The sequence below is a fragment of the Mustela nivalis genome (assembly GCF_964662115.1).
Source record: "Mustela nivalis genome assembly, chromosome: 10".
NCBI lineage: Eukaryota > Metazoa > Chordata > Mammalia > Carnivora > Mustelidae > Mustela > Mustela nivalis.
This window is the reverse complement of record NC_139029.1, coordinates 109,349,650-109,369,196: the sequence shown is the minus strand read 5'-3', so window position 1 is coordinate 109,369,196 and position 19,547 is coordinate 109,349,650. Positions and strand designations below refer to the sequence as shown.

Here is a 19,547-nt window from a genome sequence, read left to right as displayed (position 1 = left end):
GGTGGTCTATGCGGAGTGCAGCAGCCAAGAACTCCAGGCTTTGGCATTGGTCAGACATTTTTGGCTTCTATAAGAAGTCCAGAGGTAGGGTGGAGTTCAGGGAAGTTTGATTCTGTGGCTTCATTCATTCAGTTACATACCACGTATATGTGCCAAGCACTGTGCTGGACTGGAGGATATAGCAGTGAGAAAACAGATGTATCTCCTAGCCAGCCGAAGTTGATACTTTATTTATTTTTTTTTAAAAGATTTTATTTGGGATTTTATTTACTTGTGATCTCCATCTGTCAAATAAATAAATAAAATCTTTTTTTTTTTTTTTTTTTTTAATTTGACAGAGATCACAAGTAGGCAGAGAGGCAGGCAGAGAGAGAGGAGAAAGCAGGCTCCCCACTGAGCAGAGAGCCCGACGCGGGCCTCGATCCCAGGACCCTGGGATCATGACCCGAGCTGAAGGCAGAGGCTTTAACCCACTGAGCCACCCAGGCAACCTGAAGTTGATACTTTAGCAGAGGAAGAAAAGATGATAGAAAAAAAATCAGTAAAAAAAAAAAAAAAAAAAAAAAGTACAGTTTATGAGAAGTGTTGGGAAGAAAATAAAGGATCATAGAGGAGTGCTCAGTTTTAAATGGGGTGGTCAGGGATGGCCACCTTGAGAAGGGAACATTTCAGTAACAACATGGAGAGAGAAAGGGTTTATGAAGGAAAAACATTCTAGGCAGAAGGAATCATCAATGAGAGGCTCTCGGGCAGAAGCATGCCTGGAGTGTTCAAGGAGGCAAATGGGTCCACAGAGCTGGAACAGAATGAGTGAGGGGGAGGTAGAGTCAGAGCGGTAACAGAGCCAGATGTTGTTGGGACCTGTACTGCTGTGACAATTTTAGCTTTTATTTGAGCTGAGGAGTAATATGACTTGCCATGTATTAAAAGGGTTGCCTGGTGACTATGTTGAGAACAAAAGGAAGGGGATAAGGGCATAATTAGAGAAACCAGATAGGACACTAATGAATTAATCTTTGCATAAGATGATTGGGGCATAGATCAGGGTTGTAGTAGTTTCTAGATCTGTTCTGAAGATCAAGTCAATAAATGGATCCATCTCCATCTAAAGAGAAAGAACAATCTCTTTTTGGGTCGAGCAACTGGAAGAATGGAGAATGGGCTGAGAAGAGGAAAGATTAGGAGCTCAGTGTTAGCTCTATATAGTCTGAAATGCCTGCGGACCTCTTAATAGAGACATTGAATAAGCAGATGCATATATGAACCTGGAGCTCAGAGGAAAGGTCCAGACTGGAAATATAAGCGTGGGCACCAAGAGAAATGAAGATAGAATTTAAAGTCAAGAGACCTGATTAAGTATAGGTAGAAAGAGGAAGGATCCCGGGCTCAAGGCTCAAGACTGAGCCCTGGGCATGCCAATATTTTTTTTTAAAGGATTTTATTTATTTACGAGAGAGAGAGAGAGAGGTTGAGAGAATGAATAGGAGAAGGAGCAGAGGGAGAAGCGGACTTCCCGCTAAGCAAGGAACCTGATGTGGGGCTCCATCCCAGGATGTTAGGATCATGACCTGAGCCAAAGGCAGATGCTTGACTGACTGAGCCACCCAGGCGCCCCAAGAGAGAAATTTTTAAATCACAGAAATAATGGTATGTTTGTATGCTGATGAGAAAGATTCCATAGAAAGGAGGAAATTGGTAATGCAGAAGAGACAAACGAGAATTAATGCAGCGATATTCCTGAGTAGACACAAAGAAATAGGTTTTGGGCATGGGAAATCAATCTGGGGGTTGTCCTTTGCCTACTATGCGGACAGTTCACCCAGTTACTGAAGGGAAAAGAACAACTGAGTAGAGGTAGAAGGTGAAGGAGTGGGTGGTGGGAGCTTGTTCTCTCTGAATGCTCCTAATTGCTCATGAAGCAGGATGCAAGGTTACCAGCTGAGAGTGATGATGGCTGGAGGAGAAGGTGACTCTAGGGTTTGGGTAGGTACCAGGAGAGGAACAATCACCCAGGAGGACAGGGGAGTGAAAGCTCTAGGGAAATACAAGCTGGCAGCTGGGCAGTACTGCAGGCTTGCCTGGAGGATAGCAGCCGTAACTTTATGCTGCAACCAAACAGCACGGTCGTGAGAGTTTTCTCTAGCTGTATTCAGTTATACAAATGCAGGGAGAAAATGGGCAGAGATTTGGTTCAGGATTGTGCTCAGTCATTGATAGTTCACTTTCTGGCTCCCTCTCTCCTTCCATTTCCTTCTCTTGGTGGATAAAATCAAGGGCACATACAAGCGCACCCACTGCCTGGGTCACACAGCAGTGGGACTGAGAATGGAGTATAGATAATTCACAGCCTCGTTGCCTCAGTCAGGGTCAGGTGAGGTGAGGAAAACAGCACCTGTTGGGCAGTTCAACAGAGGGAGTTTAACACAGGGAACTTGTTACGAAGGTATTGAAAGAGCTAAAGAGGCAGATAGGCTGGTGAGCACAGTCTAGCAGAATCTGGGACTTTGGAGACACAGCCTTTCAAAGCAAAGAGAAGGGGAGAACTCTTAACTTCTTGCTACTTCCCGCCTTCCAACTGGTCACCAGAGCCTCTCAAAGGTGACAATGGGACACCTGGGTGGCTCAGTCGGTTGAGTGACTGCCTTTGGTTCAGGTTATGACCTCAGGGTCCTGGGATTGAGTGCCACATCCAGCTCCCTGCTCAGTGGGGTGCCTGCTTCGCCCTCTGTCTGCTGCTCCCCCTGCTTGTGTTCGCTGGCATTCTCTCTGACAAATAAATAAATAAAATCTTAAAAAAAAAAAAAAGAGACGAGTGACAATGGAGCCTGGTTTCCCAGGTTGTGGGCACTGGCTTTGCCCAATCCAAGGCAGAGGAGGGATGGAGGAGGGATCTGAGAGCCATCAAGCAAATGACTGGTGCACAGAGGAACCACAGGTCAACTTAACGAGAACAAGATGTCAGACCTGGAAGGAACTTAGACGTCACCTCACCTGTCCTTCCATTTTTATAGAACAAGGAACAGAGCTAGAATACCATGATGTGCCAAATAGTAGCAGAGTTGAGGCTAGAAGCTAGATCTATGTTAAAGAGCATTTTTTTTTTTTTCTTGAACCCTAGAGGTCTTTGGATTGGAGCAGAACTACTCCCTTCAATGAGGCCCAGAGTGCTGCCTCCTCGCCTCCACCAGCACTATCACTGCCACTCCTGGAGAACATCACATGTGACCCAGGGCCCTGATTGCCTTATTCCTGCTGGTGCCATTGTAGAGGGACCCCTGGAAGACTGGGCATTACAGAAGTTATCTGGGTTCAAGCCTGATGAAGAGGCAGGCAGGACTTTCTCCCAAGTAGGCAGGCAAGTGCTATAAGACTCCCTGGGCTTTTGGGTCTTGCTAAGCTCTCTGCCCCATGGCCTTGAGTAGTGGCCTCAGCATGATTTGCTACAATGTTCACTGTGGGCACTGGCAGGTGATGGAGTTGGTGATATGCTGTGTCTTACAGGTCTGGCTCCTTACCTAAGACTTTTTATGAATGACTTAGCTCTGCAGTTCCAGGAAGGCCTTAGGGGCCCTTTTTTAAAGAGCTGATATGAGCTAGTATCTCCTGCCTTCTTGACCTGGTTGCTCTTACAATTGCATTATCCACTCTTCGGTTCTCTTGGCACTGGACTCAGGCATCTGGAGAAAACATATCCTCTGTTTTTTTTTAATTTCTTTAAAAAAGTGATTGATTGATTGATTTGACAAAGAGAGAGAGAGAGCACAAGCAGGGAGAGCAGCAGAGGGAGAAGCAGGGTCCCTGCTGAGCAGGGAGCCCAAGGAGGGGGTCTGTTCCAGGAGCCTGGTGTGATGACCTGAGCCAGAGGCAGATGATTAACTGACTGAGCCACCCAGGCAGCCCTATTCTCTGCTTTAAGCAGTATAAGCTGCCTCATTTGCCAGGATGGCCAGTGGATTCCATTCCATCTACCTTTAGAGTAGTTGCGTTTCCGATGACTTTTTAAAAAGTGTGGAGGCAGCAACTCCCCTTTCCTACCTAGAAAGCTGTGATACTTGACCTCCTGGAAAGGAGAGGGGCTTCTCAAAGCCCTAGAGCCTAGAGAAGTGTGCCAGCAGCCGATAGCCTTATTTCCCTTACCAGGGTCCCTGCCTGCTTTATCCAGTCAAGCCTGATGTTCCCAGCCCTGCTGTGGGGTCTTGCCTGAGACATTCCCAGCTCTGTAGATTTCCAACCTGTGCCTGTTTCTGTTAGAGGTGCCGGGGTAGGGGCCCCAGCTCCTGGAACCTCAGCCTAGGCCCGAACTTGAATTCTTCACTTTCCAGGGTGTGGGTTTGGATATAGACTCTTCCTTCCTCTGCCCATCCTCCTCTCAAACGGAGACCATGGTTACTAGCTATTCACCCTAACCTTTTCCCTTTCTTCCCCAACATATAGTTAGACCATGTTCTCCTTTTGTTGTTTAGTGGGGCCTTGTGACTGAGTTCTGGTCAATGGAAATATTTTGAGGCTTGGTCCCTAAACACCTCTATTATGATTCTCTCTTCTCTTATCTGGCAACTATATGTCAACATCAGGATGATCTTGGAAGTCATGTGTTAAAGAGAGCAGAGCTTCCATCTGCCAGATTCCTGAATGACTCCTACACACCAACAGCTGGACTTTATGTCCATTCTTTTTAAAATATGGTGACACTTCAGAGATGTAAAGGTATACCTGTCTCAGTATTTGGCTTTACCACACTTGATAATAAAGTCCTTTGTGGTATGCCCCCTTGGAGTTCTCATTCTTTGGTAAAACTTCTCAAGCCCTTGACCTCTTCCTGGGCCTCACCTGCACCCCTTTAGTTTGGATGGCATTCTGCCCATCCCGGAGGCCGCTGCTCAGTTTCCCACTTCTCTTCTCTGCAGGCTCAGAGGAGGCTCTGGCTTCTCCTTGGTGATGATTTCCTCCTTCAGTCTGTATTCTTCTCCTTCATGTCAGACCATTCCTTCTTAAAAATATTCGCCGGCCATATTCTTTTTCCTCTGTCACCGCTGTTTCCTTGCCTGGCTTACTGGCCATTGTCCCGTAGTCTTGCCAGCTGGCTCCCACCTTCCATTCATCCCAGGTCAGTACACTCCAGACCCCCATTTTCCATCAGCAGTTGGGCCTTCTGCATGCTTTGGCCCACGTGTACCTGGTTGGTTTGTTCTGATCCCCACAGTGGCATATGGCAATCATTGCCCTCCTTCCAGACCCCTCTCCCCACTGAGGGCCTCCCCTCCTGTTTCACTGAGGACGCTGAAGTCCTCTGGCATGAAGCTCCTTCTCCTCCCCCCTACTATGCACTCCCCTTTCTACTAATTCCTTTTTTGGTATCAGAGTCACTGATGCTGTCTCCACCTGTGCTCTCAATCCATCTCTGAGACCAGATAGGTGTTCTGCTGAATGACACCTCTCTCCCTCCTAGAGTGTCAGCCTTTCTCCACTAGCTCCTTCCAAAGCAATTTATAAATATAGTCAACCCTCTTTCCTTAAATAACTTCATCAACAACAACATTCCTAGAAAGAATCATCTAGATTCACTTGTCATTCCCACCCATCTTTTCACTCACCTTAATACTGATTTTGCTCCCACGTGGCAAAGAAGACCCTCATCTTCCTCATTGCCAAAGGCAAAGGCCTATTTTTGGTCCTCATCTGTCTTGCCTTCTCATGAGTGTTGGACACTGCTGAGCTCTTCCTCTTCAGAATGGTCACTCCTGTCCTATCCCCAGTCTCTGGTGGCTTTTCATCCTTTGCCCCAACTTTAAGCCTTAGCGTGACTAAAAGTTCTATCTGTGACCCTTTCCCTATCCTTCATTTCCCCCCGCCCTTTCCCTCCTGTCACTCTGCATGCTTCACTCCCCATGGTTCCATGTCCCTTTTTATACTGATCACTTACAGACCGAGTCAGTTGCTCATCAGTCTCGAGCTCCAGGTTCCTGCTGGTGCCTGCCATGTGGCTAAAACACCACGAGCACATCAAGCTCCATCGGTGGGAAACTAAGCTCATTATCCACCCCCACCTCAAAACTGCTCCTCTCTACTCCCGATAATGCCCCTTGCAATTCCTAGGCCAGAAACATGGTGTCATCCTGCAGAGCTCTTCACCAGTCCATGACATGTAATTAGCAGCAAAGTCCCACGCTCTTTTGTTTGTCCCATGTTCCATCTCTTTCATCTTCAAAGCTCTGACCCATGTCAGGCCCTTACTATCTCTAGCTGGGGGCCGTGATGGGGTCTCCCACCCAGGGTTCCCACCTTTGGGCTTGCTGACCCTTGCTTTACGGCCACCAGAGTTCTCTTTCTAAAAAACAAAACTTTTTATGTCCCATGCACTGTGCCTCCCCGCCCCGCCCTTACTGACCACCACCAGGCTATACCCTTTAAAGTCTTTCCTTGCTGTGTGCTTGGTGCCTCACCCAGAGCCTGGAACCTGCAGGTGCCCAGGAGATCTCTTGGTGCTGAATGGGAAAGTGGGTTTATGGGAGGTGCTGGCGGGATTCTAATTTCCGGGCACAGAAGGGTCTTAGCCTGAGAATGAGGCCATAGATCTATTTATTCAGAGGAGTGCGCCCTCTCCTTTATCTCACCAGTCACTTCCTGGGGACCCCTCCCTGCTCTGTAGTGGGTCCCTAGCAGGCAAAGCAGTCAGCAGGAAGGCTTAGTGACTATTACTGGGATGATTCCTCTTCCAGTTGCAGCTGAAGGAAAACACCTGCGTGGGAAGAGGACAGGCTGAATGGCAGGAGCTGGATGGGGTGCCCTGAGCATTTGCATCCTGTTATCTGGCGCCCGATCTTGTCCCTGTGAAACAGGTCAGACCACTCATACATAGAAAACAAACAAACAAACAAAAAAACCCTAGCCTGGTTCTCCAGGTGCCCAAGCCCACTCTAAAAAGCTGGTCCCTGCTGGGGACAGCATCATCAGCATTCTTCCTTCCATTTGCCTTGAGGGTGATGGTGGCAGGGGGTTGAGGCTGAGAATCTCTTTACCTGAAGACTTGGCATAGACTGTCTGCTGATCCCTACTCTGGGCGATGCAAGACATGTAAAGCTTCTGGTCCTCGATCTTTTCCACGTCAACATTCAGGACAGCCACAGAGCCCACAGGGATCAAGCTGGAAAAGGAGGTGGTTTAGCCCGTCCCTCATAGGACTCCCCAGCAGCCATCCCTTCACCCCTCCATTTCCCCCAGCCTTCTCTTCATTCTACTCTGCCTCAGGGAATAAGTGGCTCAGGACTCAGGGCCCCGTTTGCAGACTTCCAGAATCTGACAGCAGAGGCTGTGCTCTGGCTGGGACCCAAGGAATGGCTGAGCAGTGGCTGGGGAAGGAAGGCAGCAGACAGGGCTCCCACACCACCACCGCTGAGCATGGCCACTCCTCAAGGATAAAAAGGGCATGACTTTGGCCAGGGCCCCAAGGACCCATACTTACTTTTTGAACCTGATGTTGAGGCTTACTGTGAACAGCCCCTCTCCAGCCAGGTAAGCCGTTTTAGAGAAGGTCTCGTCCATCAGGGCAGCCAAGGACCCTCCATGTGCAAACCTGGGGGTGGGGCAGGAGCTAGGCGGGGGCGCAAACTTCCCCGCCCCGCTCCTTGATCCCGACAAGGAACCGCCCTGCCTCTGCCTCTCTGCCAGAGAGAAAACAAGCAGAGCAGCATCCCAGCTCATCAAACTGGTCCCAGTCACTTCAGCTTTTCTACCATGTTCCTTCAAAGGTGTCAGCAACCACCTGACATAATTCTTTTATTTTTCCAGGAAAACTTCTTCTTGTTGTTGTTTTTCCGATAAGGTTAATGGGAAAACATTTTTTCTGATTCATCACCTGTGGCTGGCAGAAATGGCCATCATTTGGAAAGGTGCGCTTGTACAGGGCCTGGAAAATGCCTGGTGTTTTTCAGTGTGGGCTCCAGGGCATGGCCTTGGGCCAGCTCCCACCTTATCCATCAGTACATCTGGGGCCAAGCCCACATTTTCAAGGCAGAGAAATGTGAACTGTAACTTATGTTCTCTACAGGGCCAATAGGACAGACTCCTGAGCAATCCTGCCTGCAGAAGGCCCAGGGCGCCCCTTTGGCAGGTTGCTGCCAACACCTGCTTTCCTTAGAGCGAGAGAATTTCTCAATCTCAGTTGTGTAAGCCGACCTTATGCCAAAGCTGCTTTGTTGTTGGTGAAGTTGGGAAAAAGAGAAGTGCGCTGAAATCTAGAATGCAGATAACATGAGACAGATTCAAGCTTCTGATTTCCAGAAGCATGATTCTCCACGGACCAGGCCAGCTGTCCCCGCTGTGCTAGCATGGATTACCCTCCGGTTCCGGTTCCTACCACCAGGAGGGGAAAGAGCTGGAAGGCTGTGGAACCACCCTCCACCTGGTTTGACTTCCTGCCCCACCTCCCACTACCTGTCTGATCTTGAGCAAGCTGCTAAGTTGCTGAGCTGCTAAGTGGCTAAGCTTTTCTGAGCCTAAGTTTTTCCACTATAAATTCTGAATAGAAATAATTCCTATTTCAGCAGATTACATGAAGTAATGTTCATAAAACCCCCTACTTTCACATTGCTTTAAAGAGGGGAAAATAAGTTGGTGCCAAAGAACCCCAAATCTGCTCTTCCCTTGGCATCCTCATTGGGCAGACAGGGACCCACTGACAGGCTTGTGGATTCTGCAGGATAGCTCTTGGCCAGCCCGCAACCTAGCCCTCCTCATTGCCTAGGGGCTGGGTGGACACTTGTGATAAGATAGGTGATATATATTGGTCTCTGCCCTGGATTCAGGACAGTGCTGTCGGAAACCCTTGTAATTTCCTGGGCGGTGAGAGTGTCTTGTTTTACTGAGGTGGCTCTGGGCAAGCTTCTGGATGACTCCTGGATGAGGGCTGGTCTCCAGAAAGACCAAGCCATGATTAGAAGCTTCTAGAGAAGGGTGAAGGGCTGGAAATGGAATATTTGATGGACCACACCTGGTGAGGAAATCTCCATAAAATCCCAATGGTACAGGGTTCAGAGAGCTTCCAGGCTGGCAAACACAGGCCCAGGGGAGGGTGATGCATGCCAACCCCACAGAGACAGGAGCTCCTGCATGTACTTAGGACCCTCCCAGACCTCGCCGTATGTGCGTCTTCATCTGGCAGTTCTTCTGTATCCTTTATCATATCCTTTAATAAACTGGTAAATATAAGTGTTTCCCTGAGTTCTGGAGGCCTCTCTAGCAAAGTAAGTGGGCATGAGGAGGGGGTTGTGAGAACTCTGACTGGTAACTGTAGGGGCCAAGGCAAGCTGCCCCAGGATGGGCCACTCGAGCATGGATATTATTTTGAGCTGAAAGCAGTTGAGACCCTGTGGAATTCCTTCACTACATAGAAGAATTTAAACTGGGAGTCTTTCCCAGAGTAAAGGTTATTACCAGAGATTAAGTTTTACCTGAGTGACCCATCTGTAAGGCAGGATAAGCATCTAATTACCAAACATCTGCTCTTCTTCTTATTACCATGCAGAGTGCATTCCTTCCCTTCTAAGTCCCAGATCCCTGCCCCCTGCTCCTTAGTTCGGGATGACAGATAGGCTTCATTTTGCCTGTCTTTGGAATTCCCATGTCTGTGTGAATTTCCTGTATGTACACTATTAAATTTGACTTTCTCCTGTTAATCTGTCTCAGGTCAATTTGATTCCTAGTCCAGCTGCAAGGACCCTTGAAAGCGACAGGAAAATCTTGCTTCCCAACATAGCCAAGTCAGACAAAAGTTGTGGGAACCTGGCAACCTGCCACTTGCTCTTGGCGTCTTAAGTGGGGGGCAGTCTTGTGGACTAAGCCTTTACCCTGTAGGATCTGATGCTGTCTCCAGGTAGATGGTGTCAGAATGGAGTTAAATTGTAGGACACCCAGCTGGTGTCCCAGAATTACCTGGTGTGGGGAAAAGCCTCTAAACATTTGGTGATCAGAACTATCAGAAGTGTCCTGTGTGAGCAGTAAAGGAGATGCACAGGAGAAAAAGACATAGTAGTTGAGAACTGTTTTTTCCCCCCCCCTATGCAATAGATAGACTGAACTGGATATCTCTTTCTCTTCAGTATTCATCTCTTCTCTGAACCACTCAACCCACTGCCTTCAGTGTTGGGTGGTCCTCCGCTGCCTTTCCATGAGCCCCTAAATAAAAATCAGCTATACTTCACCCCTCAGCCCCGCCTTCTATAGTTTTCCTCTTGAGAAAGACAGGCATTCCTGACCTGTGTAGGGCTCTGACCTAGTCCCCCAGTGCTCAGTGGGAAAATCAGTGTTCTCATGGAAGATGCCTTTGGGATGGCAAAGGTGGCCAAGGGCTGCAGTCTGAATCCATGGCCTGTGGAGGTGCTGACATCTTTTTTTTTTTTTTTTTTTTAAGATTTTATTTATTTGACAGAGAGTGATCACAGGTAGGCAGAGAGGCAAGCAGAGAGAGAGAGAGAGGAGTAAGCAGTCTCCCTGCCGAGCAGAGAGCCTGATGTGGGACTCGATCCCAGGACCCTGAGATCATGACCTGAGCTGAAGGCAGAAGCTTAACCCCTGTGCCACCCAGGTGTCCCAAGGAGCTGACATCTTTTAAGATCTCTGAATTTAACTGTGAGTTTCTCCCAGGCCTTAGGACCCTAAAGCTGCCCCCCCACCATTCTTTCTCTCTTGTAGGAACTCTGGCACCACTAGCAGGCTTTGGTGACTGTCTAAAGAAGGAACAGGGGGGCGCCTGGGTGGCTCAGTGGATTAAGCAAGCCGCTGCCTTCGGCTTGGGTCATGATCTCAGTGTCCTGGGATCAAACCCCAAATCAGGCTCTCTGCTTAGCGGGGAGCCTGCTTCCCCTTCTCTCTCTACCTAACTCTCTGCCTACTTGTGATCTCTTTCTGTCAAATAAATAAATAAAATCTTAAAAAAAAAAAAGAAAGAACAGGGATGCAGGAGAAGGCGGACAACCATGGACTTGGTGGCCCAGTGGCCTTGGGCAAGAGGCTCAAGGCCAGCTTGATTTCCCTTGTGGAATTTACCTAGTGTGAGTTCCTTCCTGGGCCTATCCCAGGTTCAAAGGCAGCAGAGTATAATGGACAGATCAGTGGCTTGGAGTCCCAGATCCTGGACTAGAGACCTGATTGGTTGCGTGGGCTGCTGTGCTACCTTATCTCTGTGTTTGCCCCTAGGCAAAAGATGAAGTCTGGAGAGATGGTGTCTGAGAGCTAAAATTGTGTCATATGATTTGTGAGTACATAGACATGGTCCTGTAATACCGTATCTCTCAGTCATCCTGGCAGCTAGGTATTATTGCCCGAGGTTTCAGGTAAGAAGGCTGAAGGCCAGAGGTTGAAATGCTTGCTTAGGGTGCCAAGGCCAGCAAGGTAGAACAGAACTGAAAGCCTGGCTCCAGATCTTGTCCTCTTCTAAGTTCACAGCACATTTCTCCCAAGTGGCCTCTAAGACCACCTTCTTACTGGAAAAAATTTCAGGCCACCATACAGAGGCTCTCCTTATCTGCCCAATGAGGCCTGGACCAGGTGACCCAGAGTGCCCTTCCAGGCCTGGTGTGGAGACAGAAGCCCAGTGCCCACCCTCCCATCCTCCAGCTCCGAGGAAGAGGGACAGACTCTGGGGCCCTGTGTGTGGCCCATCTGAGCCGAGCCCAGAAAGCAGCCAGGGACATCCACACAGGCTCTGTCTGTGGCTTACCCTGGGGGCCCCTCCAGGTAGGGGCCAGGTTGGAAAAGACAGATGGACTTCTTCTTGGATGGGTGGAAAAAAATGACATACTCGTAGCCTTGTCCTTCCTCTTGGATACATCTGGTGAAGATGCGCCAGTCGCTTTTGTCTAGGGAGAGATGGGCAGTGCTGTAGTTTGAGAAGTGGATGCACAAGTGTGTGGGCCCTAGTTGGGATTCAGCACCATGGTGGAGCCCTGCCTTAGGCACAGACAGGGTCCAGGAGAGAACCAGAGGATGCCCCGGCTCTGCCCTCAAGGAGCATTCAATCTGAGAGTGGAGAGTCTGCCCTTTCCTCAGGGAGCCCTTGGTCTGGAGGGGGAAACACTCAGGAAGTTCCCTAGCTGAGGGGTAGAGACAGGCTCATGGCCAGATCAAGACTTTAACAGACCTTAAACCTGGGAAATTAAAAATGTAACATGTACTGCACATATAATTCAAAATAACAACAGTACTAAACCGTAAAATCAGGATGCCTGGCTGGCTCAATTGGTAGAGCACATGACTCTTGATTTTGGGGTTTGAGTTTGAGCCCCATGTTGGGTGTAGAGATTACTTAAAAATAAAATCTTAAAAAAAAAAAAAAAACACAGTAAAATAAATGCAGAAAAGTCCACCAAAGTCCTGATTTTCCCCCCAAGATGACTACTACAACAACTACATCCTTTTTTGGTGGACATAAAATTCTTTGAAAAAAATTAATTTGGTGACCCTGCTTTGTGGTATAAATGCAAAGGTCATGTGCCTACCGTACCACAGATTCATCAGTGGGCTGGAAAACCACATGCATGAATGAGAGAGACAAGAAAACAGGGACATGTGTGCGCACAGGCACACATCCACGCACCCACACACATGAAGGAAGGTGAAGGTGGAAAGTTCTATCCGTCTGATCTGGTGGGAGTCTGGGGAGCCTGGCTATGGAGCCAGTAGAGTGGGGATGCTGTGTTGAGCCTGCAGTCGGGGAGGCAGGCCCCAGGGCCCCTACTGGGTGGAGAGGAGGACTTGGGATAAAGCCTGACGGCATAGGAAGAACACCCAGTGGGAAGGCAGAAGGGTAGGGGGCTAAAGGCTGTGCTCAGTGGGGGCTCTTGGCTGGAAGCAAAGGCCAACACTAGGTTGTGTTCTCTCGGATACGAGGAAAGAACCAGAAAGCGGAGGGAATACTCTTCTCTTTTCCTGGGTCAGACACAGAAAGAACTTCCTGCTGAGAACTAGAAGGGAGGTTATGGATCCCCTTCCTGAGGGTCCTGAGGGTCAACACAGTGAATGGGACTGGCTGAACCCCCTGTGGGCTGGGGAGCAGATGTGCCCACAGGCCCTCCCAGGCCAGGCCTTACCTGAGGCAACTGCTAACCCAAATGGGAGTTTCAGCCCCTGGATGTGGTCTCTGTTGGACTTGAAGGAGGGGAGTTTGACCCAGCCATCAGTCTTGGTCTTCTCCAGAAATTCCTGGTATAGGTTCAGCATGTCTGGACACCAGCTGGCATTGGGAAGGGCGTAATCCTTCAAATCTGTCTTCTCTAGACAGAACCTTGAGACCTGGGCAGGAAAAATCAGAGAGATTAAAGAGCTTCTTGAGGGATGGGGGCTGCTGCTTGTGCTGTGGGACCTCTAGGTGATTTGCTCCGGGGTTCACTGGCTCCACCAGTGTCGACTTACAGAAAGCGGCCCAGGTTCCTTGCAGAGGGTTAGGGGACACCTGTGGTGATGGCAAGGGGACCCTACAGTGCAAAGGGAACGGGGGCTGACAAGTAGAGGCATACGGCTCTGTGGTGTGCCTTGCAACTGTCCTGTTTAAAAACCCGTGAGCTGTTCTTTGAGGCTGAGAACTACTAGTCTAAGCCGTGCTGTACAGATAGGGAAACTGAGGAAATATGGCTAAGGTTGCCAGGCTTGTGAGTGTGAGAGCTGATGGTCATACTGGAGCCTGTCCTGAGATACTGTATCCCAGAGGGTGCGTCCAGTTGTTGAGGGCCATTGCTGCCACCTGCTTGCTTTGGGGACTAGTCCAGGTGTCTATAGCTATGGGCATGCCCTGGCAAGGTGGCTCCTTTTTTTTTTTTTTTTTTTTTAAGGTGGCTTCTTTGAAACATGTTTCAGGTGTCCACACAAGGGTGTTTCTATCTGTAGGAAGAGTGAGCCCTCTGTGGTGTCAAATACTCAAATACTCACAGACCTGTCACAACTATAGGCAGTGGGCTGGCTGCTGGCCAAACCACACACAGGTCTGTCCATCGGGAAATGCCCAAATGCAGCTGCAGCAGTCTGAGTTCCATGGGAGGAAAGTGACTCATGCATGGCTGCACAAGATCCAGACCAGGATAAAAGTGTCCTGGTGGTCTTAGTTTCGGATTGCTTGCCCTTTCTTTCTTTCTCCCTGCTTTCCTCCCTTCCTTCTTCCCTCCCTCCTTCTCTCCCTCTCTGCCTCCCTCCCTCCCTCTCTCTCTTTCTCTCTTTCCCTTTCTTCCTTCCTTCTTCTTTTTCTTTCTCTTCCTTTCCTTTTCTTTCTTCCTCCCTTTCTTTTCTTTCTTTCTTCCTTCCTTCCTTCCTTCCTTCCTTCCTTCCTTCCTTCCTTCCTTTCTTTCTTTCTCTCTCCCTTCCTTTCCTTTCCCTTCCCTTCCCTTCCCTCCTCCCTTCATATCTTTAGGCCCATCATGGGGGTTGAACTCAAGACCCTGAAATCAAAAGTCATGCTCTACCAGCTAAGCTACCAGGAGCCCCTTGATCTGGGTGACTTGATATCCCAAGAACACCTTCCCTTTGCCAAATCACATAGCTCCCCAACACACTGCCCACTTGCTCCAGCCATCATCTGGAAAGAAGAAATTTGGGGTGCTCCTTATGCCCTAAGCCCCCAAGAGAAGGAGGGCTGCCTACCTGGCTGAGCTGGGAACTTACCAGGGAGTCCGCGGAGGATCCGAATGCTGAGGTGGGGCTGAGTCTGGGTAAGACCTGCGGGACGCCAGGAAGGACCTTGTGCTGGCCAAGTCTTACTGCCCCCAGGAAGATTCTCCTGATCATGGCTGAGTTCTGAGGCTGGGGCTGGTGGGACCACCGGCAGACTCTTGAGAAAGCAGCAAAGTGAGTGGGTGCTTTTTGGATGTACCTGGGTGCTGCGGGGATCGCTGCCACCTCTGGTACAAGCCTCTCACCTTTTCGGTCACCAGGCTTCCAGCAGCAAGCTGCCTCCGCAGATGATTAGGCAAGGCTGGGCTGGGTTGACACAAGACCACAGATGTTTGGAGCCTTTCACTGGTCCCAAGCCCCGCCTAGCGCTTGGGGAGGAGCAGACCCTGCTTGGACAGGAATGCTTAACAGGACTGGGCTGAGTCCAGAAAGAAACATTTGTTAAAGAGAAAGAAGCACATAAGGAAATAGCATATGGTACACGGGGCCTCAGAGGGCTGCCCTGAAGTGTTTGCGGGGCGTGATATGAGAAAATTCCCAGAAGGATAAGGGAGGTCTGTCTCTCGATTGGAGATTGTTGGTGGAGTGTCTGTGTGTGTTGGTGGAGCCTTTGTGGCATGTGCTTTGCAGCAAGACCACTTAAGTCCCCTGGTATGGTCCTGGCACCCCTTCGTATATCGCAGACAAGGGGTCGCACAGAGAAGCCTCCATTTGCTGGTCCCCAGAGGGGATACTGGCAAGAAGGAGATGGTCTTAGAGACACAGACAGAAAATCATTTGGGAGCAGTGAGCTTAGCAAAGGTACTTTCATGCTTTGGGAAGCCCAGAGAAGGGCATGAGTGCTGGGGGTGAGGTGGGGAGCTGGGCAGTGGAAGCCTTGTTCCTGACAAGCCTGGAAGAAAGACAGCTTTCAGGGGAAAGTGGAGAGGAGTGTTCAGCAAAGTGTCTACGAAGTTGCAGGCTTTTCTAGTGCTGGTATTTTTTCTGTTGAATTAAAACTGCCAGTTTTCTACTAGAAGTCCTGGTTTTTAATTTACTGGAGAAAAGCATGTTCTGACGGTCAGAACCATGTAAAGGTGGAATTCTGATGACGATGGTGTTGATGGTGACGATTGGGGCAGTTTCTGAACAATCAAACTGATTTAATAGGAAAGTTTACAGGTTTTGTCCCACTTTCGGTATTTGGCTTCCCCAGAAGACTAGAGTATAACTATTTCCCTCATGTCCTCTCACGATTTGAATGAAATTTCTTCAAGGACGGGGAAACCAGGTTTTTGATTGAGTTAGTCTCTGTATCTAGCCCAAACAATTAGAATTAGTTGCTAGCATTTAAAAAACAGGGAGTTTCACACAAAGGAGGTCAAGGATCTCCAGATAAGTAGGAAGATCTGGCAGCAGTGTCCTTCTAGCACTGTGCTGCAGCAGCTGGCCGGGGCAGGCATTGTGTTCTCTGGCTTGGCCCAGGCCTCCCCCGGTGCCTGGCATCCCTTCATTCCCTTGAAGCCTCTATGTGTGATACCTGATGGAAACGACGGGGCCTGAGGTGGAGACGAGAGAGGAAAGAGGAATCTCAGAAAGACTGGAGAAGGGTCTGAGGAAATGGGAGTAGGGAGGAGGAAGGGCTCCACAGGGGCCTGATCCCAGAAAGGTTGCCATTTTTGTCCAGATTCCAAGAAGAATAGCTGAACCTGAGAAAGGAAGTCCTTGTTTTCTTGCTCAAGAGCCATGTGGAAGCTAGGTTATCGCCCTTGCACAGCCTGAATTCCCTTGCAGATCACATACCCCAACGGGATCAGCCTCTCTTCTTGTTGGACTAGCAGAGAAATACTCTCTGCAAAATAATAGAAGATATATATATTGGTTTCTGAGCACAGCTCCCAAATCCCTTGGAGTTTTCTGGATGATCCAAATGTCTTTCGTTCTAATGAGGCAAATCTGGAAAAGGAGTCTCCTGGATAGCTTCAGGGTGGAGACTGGTCAGCGGAAGGACAAACCCAGGATGAGAAGCTTGGAACTTACAGTCTCTGTTGGTTTGAAACCCCTTGGGGGCACCTGGGTGGCTCAGTAGGTTAAGCCTCTGTCTTTGGCCCAGGTCATGATCTCAGAGTCCTGGGATCAAGCCCCACATTGGGCTCTCTGCTCAGCAGGGAGCCTGCTTCCCCCTCTCTCTGTGCCTGCCTACTTGTAACTCTCTCTCTGTCAAATAAAAAAATAAAATATTAAAAAAAAAAAAAGAAAAAGAAACCTCTTGGGAGCTTCCCTGTGTAATCTGAAACTAGCTCATAAGGTAACAACAAAGAGAGACTGGAGAAAAGAGGCAGGCCACGCCAGGTTGGTAGGTGGCAGTTTTAAGGAGGCAAGGGAACTTACAGGAGAGGCTAGTCTTGGGTGGCAGCAAGACAAATGGAACCCTGCACCCACCTGGCACCTTTTAGGTTCAGGGACAGAGGGACCCTAACTGGATTCAGTCATGTAGACTATGCAGGACTTCTCAACAGCACATTGTTACTCAAGGCTGTGTCCTTGGAGCAGCCTCTCAGAGTAGGAAAGGCAAATGAAACCCACATTCCAAGGACAGGGGTGGAGGCAAGAACCTCTGATCACCAGGGTCCAACTTATGGTTCAATTGGCAGTCATGTCTTCTTGATGACCTTCCCCAACAGGTACCCTCCTCCATTCTTCAAGAAGGGGACAGAAGCTGGAGATTGAGTTAATGATCCACCATGCCTATGTGAAAGCCTCCATACAAATACCAAAATTATGGGGTTTGGAGAAGCTTCCAGGTTAGTGCATCTCAACCCAGTGGGAATAACAGTTTCTGAGCTCAAGACCCTTCCAGACCACATCTTACGTATCTCTTCATCTAGCTGGTCATCTATATCATTTATCACGTGCTTCATTGTATAATAAACCAGTAAGTGTAACTGCTTCCTGGATTTCTGTGAGCAGTTTCAGCCAACAATCGAATCTAGGAAAAAGGGTATGGGAACTTCGGATTTGTAGCCAAGACAGACAGATGTTGTAATTAACCCAGGTACCTACCGCTTGCCATTGGCATCTGAAGTTGGGGGTAGTGTTACAGGACTAAGCCATTAACCTGTGGGGTCTGCACCTAATTCCAGTTAGTGTCAGGATTGAACTGTAGGGACGCCTGGGTGGCTGAGCTGGTTGAGCCTCTGACTCTTGGCTTCAGCTCAGGTCATGATCTCAGGGTCATGAGATTGAGCCCTGCATTGGGCTCCGTGCTCAGAGCAGAGTCTGCTTGGAATTCTCTTCCTCTTCCTCTCCCTCTGCCTCTACCCCTCCCCTTGCATGCTCTCACCATCTCTTAAATAAATTAAAAAAAAAAAAAAAGGAAAAAGAATTGAATTGTAGGACATCTACCTGGTGTTGCAGAGAATTGCTTGGTGTTGAGAAACCCCACACATCTAGTGTCAGAAGCGCTGTGCAATTAAAAAGGAGAAATGCAGGAACATTTTCCAGTGGACATCCTCCCACTTAAGTTGTTTCACAACTTTTGGTTAAATCTGCTTTCAAGTATTTACATCATTATGCTTCTGTAAGTTTTGTTCCCAGTCTGCTCAAGCCCTATTGTTAAATTTCCTTACTTGTGTAACTAATTTTCCGTGAGCTGATGATTCCCAAGGTTCTGCTGGATGCTGTGGTCCGGGGCAATACAGGGAACATAAGGGGCTGTGCTGCAGATCAACCTTCATTTCCCTGAGATAACATCTATGCTGATGGCAAAAGCATGGGTATGGCCTTGCAATTGGTGAATGGAGGAAGTTATTCAAGGCCATTCCACATATCTTGCAGGTTCTCTGTGCAATATGGAGCCCCTTCTAGAAATGGGCTGGGAGGTCAGCTATGCAGGGAGGAGGAAATGTGTTGGCTAGGGCCTTCAGTGGATTTTGTTACAACATGAAATTTGGCCCTGATCCTTCACTGTGAACTCAACTTAGAAAGAACAACAACAACAACAACAACAACAAAAACAAACCTGACTCAGCTCAGGGGAAAGAGAGCTTCTCCCAGACCTGGACTCTCTGGAGAAGCAATTAGAAAAAAGAGGGAGTGGAGTGCCTGGCTGGCTCAGTCTGAGGAACAGGTAACTCTTGATCTCAGGGATGAGTTCAAGCCCTATGTTGGGTATAGAGATAAAAATAAAACTTAATGAAGTACTGTCTGATGACTAACATAACATAATAAATAAAAATAAAAATAATTAAAAGGGAAGAAAAAAAAGAAAGCAGAAGGAAGCCAGTGAAGGTTCATTATAATTTAGAACTCCTGTTGAATTCTGATTCAGCCTGTTTGCCTGTTCAGTTCATTTCCTATTTGGGACCTATGGGGGGATGTGGAGTCTGGGAATTTCTCTCACCAGGGTTCGGCCTGTCCCCAGAAGCACGTCCTAGGCCAGATCTGACAGGTGGGTGGTCCATCAGGAGAACCAGATAATTTACAACTGCCTCTTGGGGGTGGGGAGAGCTCAGAAGTTTACCAACTTCTGGGGTGGAAATATTCCCATGGTGGCTGGTTTCAGGCTACTACTATGAAGCCATGGACTCTGACTGTGAAGCTGGGAAAAGATGTAGACAGTTGTCTCCTGCAAGCTGGTAGGTATTGGCTCCAGCACTCCACTGATCTAGGAACTTCTCTGGTGTGTTGTAAAGCAACAGGGGTGATCAAGGGCTGGTAGATTCCGTGGATCACTTCCCAGTCCCAGGACTCTTTCTTCCTTATAGCAGGTTCCCCAATCTGAATGCACACCCACCTCTGTCTCTTTGGGAATTTCTTTCACTGTATGACTATGTGGTAGCCCTTAGTCTCCCCAGCCTGCCCTCCTTCCTTGCTCTCACCAAACAAACTCAGAGGACCCTTTTTGCTTAGGG

The 19,547-nt window shown here is 48.7% G+C and overlaps 1 protein-coding gene across 2 annotated transcripts; it reads right to left on the bottom strand.

The window, feature by feature from the left end:
* Positions 1–6,562: 6,562 nt before the first annotated feature.
* Positions 6,563–14,990, bottom strand: THEM5 (thioesterase superfamily member 5). Of its 2 annotated transcripts, XM_082685821.1 has the most exons (7): positions 14,901–14,990; positions 14,647–14,812; positions 13,086–13,287; positions 11,717–11,855; positions 7,463–7,573; positions 7,020–7,144; positions 6,563–6,739 (listed from the first exon to the last, which is right to left on the bottom strand). In XM_082685821.1, exons 2-7 carry the CDS (start codon positions 14,767–14,769, stop codon positions 6,696–6,698), a joined length of 744 nt encoding a protein of 247 aa, XP_082541947.1. In that variant the 5' UTR covers positions 14,770–14,812; positions 14,901–14,990; the 3' UTR covers positions 6,563–6,695. The 2 variants fall into 2 exon arrangements, with proteins under 2 accessions (XP_082541947.1, XP_082541946.1); XM_082685820.1 differs by having other exon boundaries at positions 14,647–14,961.
* Between the last annotated feature and the right edge of the window lie 4,557 nt (positions 14,991–19,547).